The sequence below is a fragment of the Hemiscyllium ocellatum genome, chromosome 10, assembly GCF_020745735.1.
Source record: "Hemiscyllium ocellatum isolate sHemOce1 chromosome 10, sHemOce1.pat.X.cur, whole genome shotgun sequence".
NCBI lineage: Eukaryota > Metazoa > Chordata > Chondrichthyes > Orectolobiformes > Hemiscylliidae > Hemiscyllium > Hemiscyllium ocellatum.
In genome coordinates, this window is record NC_083410.1 from 16280503 (window position 1) to 16296174 (window position 15672).

General features: G+C 44.2%; 1 protein-coding gene across 2 annotated transcripts in view; it reads right to left on the reverse strand.

Moving 5' to 3' along the window:
• The window catches only part of smyd3 (SET and MYND domain containing 3), a 781377-nt gene that overhangs the window by 567469 nt on the left and 198236 nt on the right, over nt 1-15672 (reverse strand). The window contains exon 2 of one of the 2 annotated variants that reach the window (XM_060831286.1): nt 14052-14115. The exons of the other annotated variant lie outside the window; for it this stretch is intronic. Within the exon in view, the coding sequence (XP_060687269.1) occupies nt 14052-14115 (64 nt within the window). The remainder of the gene's footprint in view (nt 1-14051; nt 14116-15672) is intronic. 2 annotated transcript variants of the gene reach the window in all.

Sequence of the window (15672 nt, forward strand, 5' to 3'; positions counted from 1 at the left end):
GGCATCTGCAGATGTACATCATTCACTGGTGGGTGGATATTTTCAGACAGGAGTAATAATTCATTCACTTCAATGTACATACATCCTGAACCTAACTTCTCCCACACTGTTCCTGCTGACTGCTTAAAATAAAACTATCGTCTCAGTTACACATAGTGAGGCCACCAACATAGACATGCACATACTTAATACGATCCAAGCTGCTTTTGCAGCATTGTGTAAGTTTTTTTTTAAACAGATAGCTTACAGGTACAGAAAAGCACTCTTTCCATTAAGCAGCTTTAAAAAGAGGGCAAACTTCCAACACCATCTGGACCCTGACCTTCCCTGACAGTCATTTGAGCAGAAGAACAGAAATTGATGGAGAAGCTCAGCAGGTCTGGCAGCATCTGTGGGAAGAACGCAGAGTTGCCGTTTTGAGTCCAGTGACTTTTCATCTGAACTGCCAGTTCTGATGAATAGCCATCAGACTCAACATTAATTCTGCTTTCTTCCCACAAATGCTGCCAGACCTGCTGAGCATCTCCATCAATTTCTGTGTTTGTTATAAACCGTAGTCCTTTGTTTTATTTTAGCAGTTAATGGAGAATTGGTCTTCCAAAACAGACTGATAAAATGAAAGTCATGGCCAAGGTAGCGAGAGGTTAATGGATCTCCACTGACACTCCACAATCCCAGGGTGAACAAGTAGATACATATCAATGTAATGAGGCTGAGCCTGGGTTAACATTACAGGTTACATTCTGAGCAGGAGAATGTGCTTACAACATTTCAGTCTGCACTTTCTCATAATGAGCCAGGTGTAGAATTAAACTGCAATGGTTTGCCATTACAGGCAATGAATTAATTTTGGATAGCAACTATTGTAGGGTGTGAAATACAGCAGCCAGTTGGTGCACAGCAAGCTCAAACAAACAGCAACAAGATGATAATCAAATGAAATTTGATGTCGTTTGAGAGATAAATATTGGCCAAGACACCAAGGTTAATTCCACAGCACTTATTCAAACTATCATCTGTGGAAGAATTAAACTGGCAATCTCCATTATCTTGTTTCACAGGTAACCTTTCAAAGAATTCAGTTAATGGATGATGATGTGGGTGGCAAGCCCAGTATTTATTGCCCATTTCCAATTACCCTCAAGAAAGTGGCAATGAGCTGCAGTCTTCGATCAGGGCTTTCCCAGATCCTTTGAGATGGGGTGAGAGGCCAAGGCAGTTGGCGAATAACACAGGAAAACATATTCCCATCACAACACCATTTTGCCAGTAGTGGGCAGCCTTCTCAACAAAAACCCAACTGGGCCACTTAAGAAATTTGCTTGGCAATTTCAAAAGGACAGTTAAGAGCCATAGAGTCATAGAGATGTACAGCATGGAATCAGACCCTTCGGTCCAACCCGTCCATGCTGACCAGATATCCCAACCCAATCTAGTCCCATCGGCCACCACCCAGCCCATATCCCTCCAAACCCTTTCTATTCATATATGCATGCAAATGCCTCTTGAATGTTGCAATTGTACCAGCCTCCACCACTTCCTCTGGCAGCTCATTCCATACACGTACCACCATCTGCGTGAAAACGTTGCCTCTTAGGTCTCTTTTATATCTTTCCCCTCTCACTCTAAACCCATGCCCTCTAGTTCTGGCCTTCCCGACTCCAAGGAAAAGACTTTGCCGATGTACCCCATCCATGCCCCTCATAATTTTGCAAAACTCTATAAGGTTACCCCTCAGCCTCTGATGCTCCAGGGAAAACAGCCCCAGCCTGTTCAGCCTCTCCCCATAGCTCAAATCCTCTAACCCTGGCAACATCCTTGTAAATCTTTTTGAACCCTTTCAAGTTGCACAACATCTTTCCGACAGGAAGGAGACCAGAATTGCACCCAATATTCCAACAATGGCCTAACCAATGTCCTGTACAGCCACAACATGACCTCCTAACTCCTATACTCAATACTCTGACCAATAAAGGAAAGCATACCTGCTTCACTACTGCAAATGTGTTGCTGGTCAAAGCGCAGCAGGCCAGGCAGCATCTCAGGAATAGAGAATTCGACGTTTCAAGCATAAGCCCTTCATCAGGAATAAGAGAGAGAGAGCCAAGCAGGCTAAGATAAAAGGTAGGGAGGAGGGACTAGGGGGAGGGGCGATGGAGGTGGGATAGGTGGAAGGAGGTCAAGGTGAGGGTGATAGGCCGGAGTGGGGTGGGGGCGGAGAGGTCAGGAAGAGGATTGCAGGTTAGGAGGGCGGTGCTGAGTTGAGGGAACCAACTGAGACAAGGTGGGGGGAGGGGAAATGAGGAAACTGGAGAAATCTGAATTCATACCTTGTGGTTGGAGGGTTCCCAGGCGGAAGATGAGGCGCTCCTCCTCCAGCCGTCGTGTAGTTGTGTTCTGCCGGTGGAGGAGTCCAAGGACCTGCATGTCCTCGGTGGAGTGGGAGGGAGAGTTAAAGTGTTGAGCCACGGGGTGATTGGGTTGGTTGGTTCGGGCGGCCCAGAGGTGTTCTCTGAAGCGTTCCGCAAGTAAGCGGCCTGTCTCACCAATATAGAGGAGGCCACATCGGGTGCAGCGGATGCAATAGATGATGTGTGTGGAGGTACAGGTGAACTTGTGGTGAATATGGAAGGATCCCTTGGGGCCTTGGAGGGAAGTGAGTGTGGAGGTGTGGGCGCAAGTTTTACATTTCCTGCGGTTGCAGGGGAAGGTGCCGGGGGTGGAGGTTGGGTTGGTGGGGGGTGTGGATCTGACGAGGGATTCACTATCCTATCTACTAAAGACTCCACTTTCAAGGAGCTATGAACCTGCACTCTAAGGTCTCTTTGTTCAGCAACACTCCCTAGGACCTTACCATTAAATGTATATAAGTCCTGCTAAGATTTGGTTTCCCAAAATGCAGCACCTCACATTTATCTTAATTAAACTCCATCTGCCACTTCTCAGCCCATTGGCCCATCTGGTCAAGATCCTGTTGTAATCTGAGCTAACTCTCTTCGCTGTCCACTACACCTCCAATTTTGGTGTCATCTGCAAACTTACTAACTGTACCTCTTATGCTTGCATCCAAATCATTTATGTAAATGACAAAAAGTAAAGGACCCAGTACTGATCCTTGTGGCACTCGGCTGGTTATAGGCCTCCAGTCTGAAAAACAACCCTTCACCACCACCCTCTGTCTTCTACTTTGAGCCAGTTCTGTATCCAAATGGCTAGTTCTCCCTGTATTCCATGAAATCTAACCTTGCTAATCAGTTTGTCACGGGGAACCTTGTCGCACGTCTTACTGAAGTCCATACAGATCACATCTACTGCTCTGCTCTCAACAATCTTCTTTGTTGTTTCTTCAAAAAACTCAATCAAGTTTGTGAGGCATGATTTCCCACGCACAAAATCAGGTTGATTATCCCTAATCAGTCCTTGCCTTTCCAAATACATGTACATCCTGTCCCTCAGGATTCCCTCCAACAACTTGCCCACCACTGACATCAGGCTCACTGGTCTATAGTTCCCTGGCTTGTCTTTACCACCCTTCTTAAATAGTGGTACCAAGTCAGCCAACCTCCAGTCTTCTGGCATCTTACCTGTGACTATCGATGATACAAATATCTCAGCAACAGGCCCAGCAATCACTTCTCTAGCTTCCCAGAGTTCTCAGGTACACCTGATCAGGTACTTGGGATTTATCCACCTTTACTCTTATTAGATTAGATTAGATTACTTAGATTAGATTACTTACAGTGTGGAAACAGGCCCTTCGGCCCAACAAGTCCACACCGACCCGCCGAAGCGCAACCCACCCATACCCCTAACCTAACTACGGGCAATTTAGCATAGCCAATTCACCTGACTCGCACATCTTTGGACTGTGGGAGGAAACCGGAGCACCAGAGGAAACCCACGCAGACATGGGGAGAACGTGCAAACTCGTTTCAAGACATCCAGCACTTCCTCCTCTGTAATCTGGACATTATGCAAGGTGTCACCATCTATTTCCCTACATTCTATATCTTCCATATCGTTTTCCACAGTAAATACTGATGCAAAATATTCATTTAGTATCTCCCCCATTTTCTGTTGCTCCACAAAAAGGCTGCCTTGCTGATCTTTGAGGGGCCCTATTCTCTCCCTAGTTACGCTTTTGTCCTTAAAGTAATTGTAAAAACTTTTTGGATTCTCCTTAATTCTATTTGCCAAAGCTATCTCATTTTCCCATTTTGCCCTCCTGATTTCCCTCTTAAGTACACTCCTACTTCCTTTATACTCTTCTAAGGATTCACTCGATCTATCCTGTCTATACCTTACATATGATTCCTTCTTTTTCTTAACCAAACCCTCAATTTCTTTAGTCAGCCAGCATTCCCTATACCTACCAGCCTTCCCTTTCCCCCTGACAGGAATATACTTTCTCTGGATTCTCATTATCTCATTTCTGAAGGCTTCCCATTTTCCAGCCATCCTTTACCTACAAACATCTGCCACCAATCAGCTTTTGAAAGTTCTTGCCTAATACTGTCAAAATTGGCCTTTCTCCAATTTAGACCTTCAACTTTTAGATCTGGTCTATCCTTTTCCATCACTATTTTAAATCTAATAGAATTACAGTCGCTGACCCCAAAGTGCTCCCCCACTGACCCCTCAGTCACCTGCCCTGCCTTATTTCCCAAGAGTAAGTCAAGTTTTGCACCTTCTCTAATAGATACATCCACATACTGAATCAGAAAATGGACTTGTACACGCTGAACAAATTCCTCTCCATCTAAACCCTTAACACTATGGCAGTCCCACTCTATGTTCGGAAAGTTAAAATCCCCTAAATTGTGGGCGGCATGGTGGCACAGTGGTTAGCACTGCTACCTCACAGCGCTAGAGACCCGGGTTCAATTCCCGCCTCAGGTGACTGACTGTGTGGAGTTTTCACGTTCTCCCTGTGTCTGTGTGGGTTTCCGCCGGGTGCTCCGGTTTCCTGCCACAGTCCAATGATGTGCAGGTTAGGTGAATTGGCCATGCTAAATTGCTCGTAGTGTTAGGCGAAGGGGTGAATGATAGTAGTGTTTTCCCAGTCGAATTCATGTTGCTTGTTGCCTGAGTGTGTGGCTACTAGGGATAGCTGGTCGTGTTGTTTCGTGGCTAGTTGGTGTTCATGTATGCGGATTGTTAGCTGTCTTCCTGTTTGTCCTACTGCGACCCCTAGGACTCATAACGGCACACAAACCAACAGCCACGCTCAGACAACAACTTACTAGAACAAAGGACCCGATACCCAACATGAGCAAAACTAATGTAGTTTACAAAATACCATGCAAGGACTGCACAAAACACTATATAGGACAAACAGGAAGACAGCTAACAATCCGCATACATGAACATCAACTAGCCACGAAACGACACGACCAGCTATCCCTAGTAGCCACACACTCAGACAACAAGCAACATGAATTCAACTGGGAAAACACTACTATCATAGGGCAAGCCAGACAGACAACAGCCAGGGAATTCCTAGAGGCATGGCATTCATCCACAAACTCCATCAACAAACACATCGACCTGGACCCAATATACCAACCACTACAGCGGACAGCTGAAACTGACACCCGGAAGCGGCAAGGACAGACCACTATAAATACCGGAAGAAACATCAAAGAAGCGCTTCGCAGGAGGCTCCAGAGCACTGATGATGTCGCCTAGCCAGGGGACGAAACGTTTGCAACAAAAACTTCCAGCTCGGCGAACAGAACCACAACAGTATATTAGTCTCCTTCCAATTTAGGTGCAATCCGTCCTTCTTGTACAGGTCACTTCTATCCCAAAAGAGATTCCAATGATCCAAATGTGAATCCATCTCCCACACACCAGCTCCTCAGCCATGCATTCATCAGCTCTATCCTCCTATTCCTGCCCTCACTAACTCGTAGCACCGGGGGTAATCCGGATATTACTAATCTCGAGGAACTCCTTTTTAAATTCCTGCCTAACTCTCTGTAATTTCTTCAGAATCTCAACCTTTTCCCTTCTTACAGCGTTAGTTCCAATGTGGACAATGACCCCTTACTGGCCCCCCTCCCCCGTGAGAACATTCTGCACCCTCTCTGAGACATCCTTAATCCTGGCATCAGGGAAGCAACACACCATTCTGCTTTTTCACTGCTGGCCACAGAAACATCTATCTGTACATCGAACTAGAGAATCCCCCAACACAATTGATCGCTTGAAATCCAATGTACTGCTCGTTGCATTCGAGCCAGTCTCAATATCAGAAACTTGGCTGTTCCTGCTACGTTCCCCCAACCACATTCCTCTGGGTCTGGGGTCACACATAGGCCCAAATCAAGTAAGGTCAAGACGGGCTGGATTTGATTTGATTTATTATTGTCACACGTACCAAAATACAGTGAAAATATTTGTTTTGCGTGCTAATCAGACAATTCATACCTTACATAAGTACATCAGGTAATAGAGCTGAATGCAAAACATAGTGTTACAGCTACAGAAAAGGTGCAGAGAAAGATCAACTCTAGTATATGAGAGGTCTGTTCATAAGTCTGATAACAGCAAGAAAGAAGCTGTTCTTGAATGTTGCAGTTGTACAAGACTCTGGTGCGTCCGCATCTGGAGTATTGTGTGCAGTTTTGGTCGCCATACTATCGGAAGGATGTGGAGGCACTGGAACGGGTGCAGAGGAGGTTTACCAGGATGTGGCCCGGTATGGTAGGAAGATCGTATGAGGAAAGGCTTAGGCACTTGGGGCTGTTCTCATTGGAGAAAAGAAGGTTTAGGGCTGACTTGATAGAGGTGTACAAGATGATTAGGGGTTTAGATAGGGTTGACCATGAGAACCTTTTTCCACGTATGGAGTCAGATATTACGAGGGGGCATAGCTTTAAATTTAAGGGTGGTAGGTATAGGACAGATGTTAGGGGAAAATTCTTTACTCAGCGAGTCGTGAGTTCATGGAATGCCCTGCCAGTAACAGTAGTGGACTCTCCGTCTTTATAGGCATTTAAACGGGCATTGGATAGGCATATGGAGGAAAGTGGGCTAGTGTAGGTTAGGTGGGCTTGGATTGGCGCAACATCGAGGACCGAAGGGCCTGTACTGCGCTGTATTTTTCTATGTTCTATGTTCTATGAATCTGTTGGTGTGTGTTTTCAAGCTTTTGTATCTTCTGTCCAATGGAAGAGGGTGGAAGCGAGTATAACTGGGGTGGGAAGGGTCTATGATTATGTTGGCTGCTTTCCCGAGGCAGCACAGACAGAGTCAATGGAAGAATGTTACACATGGGGTGTGTTTTTGGTAAGGGGGCACATAAAATAGGGCAAATGGCCAGTCCAACACCTTCCCACCCACCCCTCAGCTCATCCTGAAAGTACAGAGAGATGGTAAGTCAGAATAACAGGATTTATTTCACAATTTGTAAACCAATGGGAAGAAAGTTATAGGGTGTCCTGTGCCTACCAGGAGAACCTCACTTTTCTGCCAAAGTGGAACGAATCCGTGACAGACAAAGTCTTCGGGAGTCAAGAAAACATGTGTAAACTCAGCTGCAGTGATTGCAATGAGAGTTCAAATCAAAACTACATGAGTCATTTGTTTCCAAGTAACTCAAGGCACTTATACTGTTGGGACTGCTATTTCACAACAAACCCCTTTAGATTTCATTTTAAAAAAAAGACAAAGAGAATTATTTTTTTAAGAACATGAATAACAGATATAATGATAAGACATTAACCATCCAAAAAAAATAAAGAAGTGAACTGAAGCAGTCGAAAATTCACAACATTGGAAGTGAGGAATAAAGAAAGAGACTGAACAAATGTGGCCACACAAGGAGAGATGTCTGGATCTCTCACATGTAGGAGGAGTTCAATTCACAGGAAGCTGAGTAACAAGTGGCAATCACTCCACACAAAGTTACCAACACAGCCAAAGCAAATCAGCTGCATCCACTCTCCTATTCCCCCACAAGACCATCAGCAGGCAGCAATACATTCGTCACGGGTTTCCAAATTTCAACTTTTGACAAGAATGAGTTCAGGTGCAAGGATTTTGTTTTGCAAAATTAGGTAATGTTGATACCTGCTGGTGTGTCTACACCTCAATTAAAATCAAAGCCTCCACGATCACATTTCCTGCTGGGCTTGGTGTTCAAGGTTAATCCAGCAGCTTAATTCTGTGTGGTTTCTCGAGCCATGAGTGGTCAGGGTTGGCAGGAAGAATGACTACTCATCCTCTCTTAGAAAATACTTTTTAACATTCCTTCACGGGATGTGGACGTCACTGGCTGAACCAGCAGTCACAACCCATCCTTAATTGCCCAGTGAGCAATTTAGAGTCACATCAACCACAATGCTGTAGATGTTGGAGATTAGAGTCCAGAGTGCGCTGCCGGAAAAGCACAGCAGGTCAGGCAGCATCCGAGGAGCAGGACAGTCGACATTTTGGGAAAAAAGCCCTTCATCGGGTTCAATCTCCTGTGGCAGACTCCTGATGAAGGGCTTTTGCCCGAAATGTCGACTCTCCTACTCCTTGGATGGTGCCTGACCTGCTGTTCTTTTCCAGCACCATAATGCTGTGGGTCCAGAGTCATGTGTAGGCTAGACCAGGTAAGGATGGGAGATTTCCTTCACTGAAGGACATTACTGAACCAGACAGGTTTTGCCAACAATCGACAATGTCATAAGGCTCTTAACTGATTTCTTTTACAATGAATTCAAATTCCACCATCTGCCATGGTAGGATTCTAACTCAGGTCCCCAGATCATTATCTGGGTCTGGATTAAGAGAACGGCATTAATACCACTACATTAAGATGGAGGTGGATGCTAGTTATCGTAGTTGTTTTCTTGGTTTACGTGGTGTTGAATGATGGCAATGGGCCAGGTTCAATCTCCTGTGGCAGTTTTGGTTTCTGCCATCAGCTGTGGCAGATCTTTGAGGCCTGCCCCAATCACCTCACCCTCACCTCCTCACAAGCTATGGGCATCACCAAAGTACACTGCTTTCAATGAAGCACTTTTAAAAAGGACAATATGGGAGCCAAATTGCACACACAGCAAGATGTCATAAACAAAAATATGATGATAAGCAGACAATCTGCTTTTGTGGTTTGGACTGAAGGATAAATTTTAAGTACAGAGTTTCCTGTGTTTTTCAAATAGAGCCACGGAATCATCTTTGCCCAACTATGTTTCATCAATTTTCCTTTTTATCCTCATTTTCAACATCATTTCACGAATTTTGCTGTTTATTCCAACCAAGGTCTCTGTTTTTAAACCCTTAGCAAGTTTTAACATCTCAATTGCACTTTTGTCTGTGGGTGTTTAGAATGATCACTGGGAAGCAAAGCAACTGACTTATTCTGTTAAATTCTGATCTCCTATGGAGTGATTGGGTCATAGCAGATTGGTTACATACACAATGTACAAAAAATCAAAAACAGCAAAAAAATAACATTAACTCAAAAGCAACCACAAATGGGAAGTTATTACTGACAAAAATCAGCTAACACATTGTAGAAGTTGAGAACAAGGGTGGACGAGGGGTAAAATCATTGGGCTAGTAATGCCCAGATTAATACTCTGGGGTTATATATTCAAATCCCACCATAGCAGCTGATGGAATTAAATTCAATTAATACAATCTGGAATTGAAAGTTAATCATGGTGATAATGTTGTGTAAGCCCATCTGGTTCACTACCAAGGAACCCAGGGAAGAAAACCTGCCACCCATACCCAGTGTGGCCTAACTGCGATTCCAGATTCTTAGTAACATGATCAAATCTGAGCTGTCCTTCAATTCAAGGACCATTAGAGATGGACAAATTCCTCAAATGCTCACCTTGCCAGTGACACCAACATCCCATCGAAGCATAAAGAAAAAATACTGTTAACCATTCAGCTCCTTGAGCCAGCCTCACCTTTATTTAAAGAACGCATGAGCTGAAAATGTGTTGCTGGAAAAGCGCAGCAGGTCAGGCAGCATCCAAAGAGCAGGAGAATCGACGTTTCGGGCATAAGCCCTTCTTCAGGAATCCTATTCTCCTGCTCTTTGGATGCTGCCTGACCTGCTGCGCTTTTCCAGCAACACATTTTCAACTCTGATCTCCAGCATCTGCAGTCCTCACTTTCTCCTTTAAAGAATGCATCACAACCCCATCTACCCAACTTGGTTCTGTAGATAATAAAAATCAATCAGTTTTCAAAAAGCATCGCCTCCAAACCTTGATAAAAGGTCTATTTTAAAAAGACAGCAGAAATCTTCAGCAGGTCAAGAGAAGTGAAGCAGAGATTAAGGCCGACATTTCTTCATCAGAACTGAGGAAATATAGACAATAATTTGTCTGAAAACAACGTGAAGTGCTGATGAAATAAGTCTGTAATGACAGAACAAGAAAAAAGAAAACTATGAAACAGAATGGAGGAAGGGGTTCTGATCTTAAACTATTAAACTCAGTCTTGAGCCCAGAGGATTGCATCTTCTCTCCTTACAGATGCTGCCAGACCTGCTGAGATCTTCCAGTATTTTCTCTTTTGGTTAGTGAACCAAATGTCTTTTTGGACCATCGGTCGTTATTAGACTCTTAATTCCAGATTTGTATTGAACTCAAATTCCATCGTCTGTCGTAATGGGATTTGAACCTGGGTCCCGAGAACATTACCTGGGTCCCTGGACTAACCAGTGATAATCCCGTTAGGCCATCACCCCCCCTCCCCCCATTGTCTATTGCTACACTTCATTCAGTTTATTTGGCTGCAAAATATCCCAAGACCTGCTAAAGGCGCTGCTTCATTGCTTTAAGAACCACATCGTAAAGCAGATGAGGATCATTAACAGATCTCGGTAACCGGGACCTTGGATTCATATCACACTACAGGTGACCTCACTGCAACTACACACACACAGACACAGACACACCTATACACACACTCTCATACAGGCCCATACACTCACATGGCCCTCTCTCATACACAAGCTCTCTCTCATACATTCACACATACGCCCCCACACTCACACAAGCGCCCTCTCACAGACATATACCCCTTTACACTCACACTCACACACATACACAACACTCTCACAGACACACACACACCCACATGCACACACGTACATATAAGTTTGTGAGGTGAATTTGTACTTGCAGAATTACATTTTATTTTATTCAAAAACTGCATGAATCCATGTAAGATTGTGTAAATCCATTTTTTAAGATTAGAATCAGTCTGAACATTGTGGCACAGACAGTCTCACACAGGGCACCTCACACCTGAAATGCATTATCTGGGCCAACATGACACCAATTGTTAAAGTTCACTTGAGAATATAACTTTTAAAAAGTTCTGCGATTTACATATGAAAGAAGATGTTGTGAAACTTGAAAGGGCTCAGAAAAGATTTACAAGGATGTTGCCAGGGTTGGAGGATTTGGGCTATATGGAGAGGCTGAACAGGCTGGAGCTGTTTTCCCTGAAGCGTCGGAGGCTGAGGAGTGACCTTAAAGAGGTTTACAAAATTATGAGGGGCATGGATAGGATAAATAGACAAAGTCTTTTTCCTGGGGTCGGGGAGTCCAGAACTAGAGGGCATAGGTTTAGGGTGAGAGGGGAAAGATATAAAAGAGACCTACGGGGCAACCTTTTCACACAGAGGGTGGTACGTGTATGGAATGAGTTGCCGGAGAGGTGGTGGAGGCTGGTACAATTGCAACATTTAAAAGGCATGTGGATGGGTATATGAATAGGAAGGGTTTGGAGGGATATGGGCCGGGTGCTGGCAGGTGGGACTAGATTGGGTTGGGATATCTGGTCAGCATGGGTGGATTGGACCAAAGGGTCTGTTTCCATGCTGTACATCTCTATGACTCTATAACTGAAACCAACATATTCATTCTCAAAGTTGAGAGACTTAACAAACAATCCAGGTCTTTTTCAGTATATAATTTCAGTTGCATCACACTCTAAACTTTTGCTATAAATTCTTTTTCTTATAATTTTATTCTCCACAACCACCTGATGAAGGAGCAGCACTCCAAAAGCTAGTGCTTCCAAATAAACCTGTTGGACTATAACCTGGTGTTGTGTGATTTTTAACTTTGTCCACCCCAGTCCAAAACCTGCATCCCCAAATCTCAGTAACCCAAACGCTGTCATGGAGTTCAAATGGAGCCCATGTTGCTGTTTTCCCCTTTCCTCAAATTATATAGAACCAACTGGGTCACACCCTTTTCTCTCCAAAGAAGAAGAGAGCTGCTTTGATGGAAAGATTCTTTTATGGTGTATGGCTAACTACTCTCACTCTCACTGAACATTCCTGGGTGAGATACAGCACATCACAATTATTAGTTGATGCTTTAAAAACTGGTGAATGACAACAAGAAAACAATTATACTCCGCCCCTCAAGAACTGACGCTTTATCTTGGGCTGCATTCACACCCAACAAGAAATGGGTAAAACGGAGATAAATCTATAATTTCTCTTATTAATCTGTCCATAATAAACTGTTGTTCATTGGAACTTGCTGTGCAATAATTGGCGGTCATGTTTCCAAAAATCAGCTTTGTGAGCGGCACAGTGGCACAGTGGTTAGCACTGCTGCCTCACAGCACCTGAGACCCGGGTTCAATTCCCAACTCAGGCGACTGACTGTGTGGAGTTTGCACGTTCTCCCCGTGTCTGCGTGGGTTTCCTCCGGGTGCTCCGGTTTCCTCCCACAGTCCAAAGATGTGCGGGTCAGGTGAATTGGCCAAGCTAAATTGCCCATAGTGTTAGGTAAGGGGTAAATGTAGGGGTATGGGTGGGTTGCGCTTCGGCGGGTCGGTGTGGACTTGTTGGGCCGAAGGGCCTGTTTCCACACTGTAAGTAATCTAATCTAATCTAATCTAATAACTGAAAAAACACTTCAAACATAATTAATTGGCTGCAAAACATGTTGAGGCAAATTAAATTTAGATAAATGTGAGATGCTGCATTTTGGAAAAGCAAATCAGGGCAGGACTTAGACACTTAATGGTAAAGTCCTGGGGAGTGTTGCTGAACAAAGAGACCTTGGAGTGCAGGTTCATAGTTCCTTGAAATTGGAATCTCAGGTGTATAGGCTGGTGAAGAAGGCATTTGGTATGCTTTCCTTTATTGGTCAGAGTTTTGAGTTAGGGAGGTCATGTTGCAGCTATACAGGACATTGGTTAGGTCACTTTGGAATATTGTGTGAAATCCTGGTCTCCCTCCTATAGGAAGGATGGTGTGAAACTTGAAAGAGTTCAGAGGAGATTTACAAGGATGTTGTCAGGGTTGGAAGGTTTTGAGCTATAGGGAGAGGTTGAATAGGCTGGGGCTGTTTTCCCTGGAGCGTCAGAGGCTGAGGGGTGACTTTATAGAGGTTTATAAAATCATGAGGGGCATGGATAGGATAAATAGACAAGGTCTTTTCCCTGGGACAGGGGAGTCCAGAACTAGAGGGCATAGGGTGGGATGAGAGGGGAAAGATTTAAAAGAACCTAAGAAGCAACCTTTTCACACAGAGGGTGGTGTGTGTATGGAATGAGCTGTATGGAAGAAGTGGTGGAGGTTGGTACAATTGCAACATTTAAAAGGCATCTGGATGGATATATGAATGAGGAAGTTTAGAGAAATATGAGCCAAGTGCTGGCAAATGGGACTAAACTAATTTAGGATATCTGGTCGGCATGGATGAGTTGGATCAAAGAGTCAGTTTCAATGCTGTACTTCTCTATGACTATGACTCTATAATGAAAAATATGATATAAAGTTTTATTCTTGCGAGTAATCGTGATATTGCCTAATTTGTACAATTTAACCACCTTCCTGGAGATATCAACCTGCTTTTATTGGGAGACATTGCTGCAGTTTTGTTTAGTCATTGGTTATTTGCCAATAGTATGTGAATAATCTTTTCAAAGACTGTTTGCTGCTGTGATTCTTACCATAAATTCCACCCTGTCTTGAACTCACAGGCATTTACCTGGTTATCCGATGGAAATAAAATGCACATTAACTCCCAAGGAGCACTTGAGCTTCATATTTAGCAGCTCACCTGGCAGACGGTACTGCAGTATCTTGCCATTTTGCACTGGGAACAACGCAACAGAGAATCCCCCCTGTGAAGAAAAAAATATATTACCAACTAAATAAAACAGGAAAGGTTTGTGGTTGAGTACAATTTAAATCGCACAGCCTTGGTGACTACAGAAAGTGCTTGGGACTAAAGTTTTCGTCAGAAAGTACAGTTTCAAAATAGCAACTGATAAAAGGGCTGCTAAAACACATTATGCAAAGCAAACATGCAAGTTTATATTTATGTGCACCGGGAGATAAAATTCTAAAGTGACCTCGATTTGACGGTGATTTTTGATCACCCACTAATTCTGTTTTGCTTTCAACTGTTTTCTCAATGACATGAACCAGTCAGCACCAATGAGATGAATACCATTCACCAAGAGGCAATGATGATGAATGTCATTTCCCACTGTAAAAATACATGCAATTGCTGCTGTTATCATGAGATTGTTCATTGAATCCCATCAGGTGCCTCGGAAAATTCTCGAGTCTTATTTTGGAGCTGCCCCATTGTGGAATTGAACTAATCTGGCAGCCTGGTGGCCTTCTTAATCCGCATTTTGCAAGAGGTGAATAATCGAAAGGATTCTATATTAAACAGCACTGATTCACAAACGGTCTATAAAACCACTGCACTTATGAAGTTGTCTGCTCTGATTAAAAAGATTACAGTCAATCAAAGCAAAACCTTTTCATTCTCCTGATGTCTCAGTGCAGCAATCTTTCTCACTGCCAGAAATTATTGCTGCTCTTTGTTGCTCTACCCTCTGAGCTGAGTCGATGTGAAGGGTGGCACGGTGGTTCAGTGTTTAGGACTGCTGCCTCACAGTGCCAGTGACCTAGACTCGACTCCAGCCTCGGGCAACTGCTTGTGTGGAGTTTGCACGTTCTCCCTATGTCTGTGTGGGTTTTTTAGATTAGATTAGACTTAGATTAGACTTACAGTGTGGAAACAGGCCCTTCGGACCAACAAGTCCACACTGACCCGCCGAAGCGCAACCCACCCATACCCCTACATTTACCTAACACTACGGGCAATTTAGCTTGGCCAATTCACCTGACCCGCACATCTTTGGACTGTGGGAGGAAACCGGAGCACCCGGAGGAAACCCACGCAGACACGGGGAGAACGTGCAAACTCCACACAGTCAGTCGCCTGAGTCGGGAATTGAACCCGGGTCTACAGGCGCTGTGAGGCAGCAGTGCTAACCACTGTGCCACCGTGCCGCCCACAATTCTTGAGGTGCTCTAGTTTCCACTTGCAGTCTGAAGATGAGCAGATTGGGTGGATTGGCTATGGCTAAATTGCCCCATAGTGTCCAAGTTCAGTGGGTTATCCATGGGAAATGCAGGGTTACAGGGATAGGGTCTGGGGGGTGAGGTGCTCTTTGGAAAGTCATTGTGAACTCCATGGACCAAATAGATTGTTTTCACATTGTAGGGATTCTATGATTTTAGGTGAAGAAGCTACATGAGAGGAATTGATAATATATTCAAAGTTTGTGAGAAGATTTGTAGCAAGGGTACTCATTGTTGTGGTTCTGTTCACCGAGCTGGGAATTTGTGTTGTAGATGTTTCGTCCCCTGTCTAGGTGACA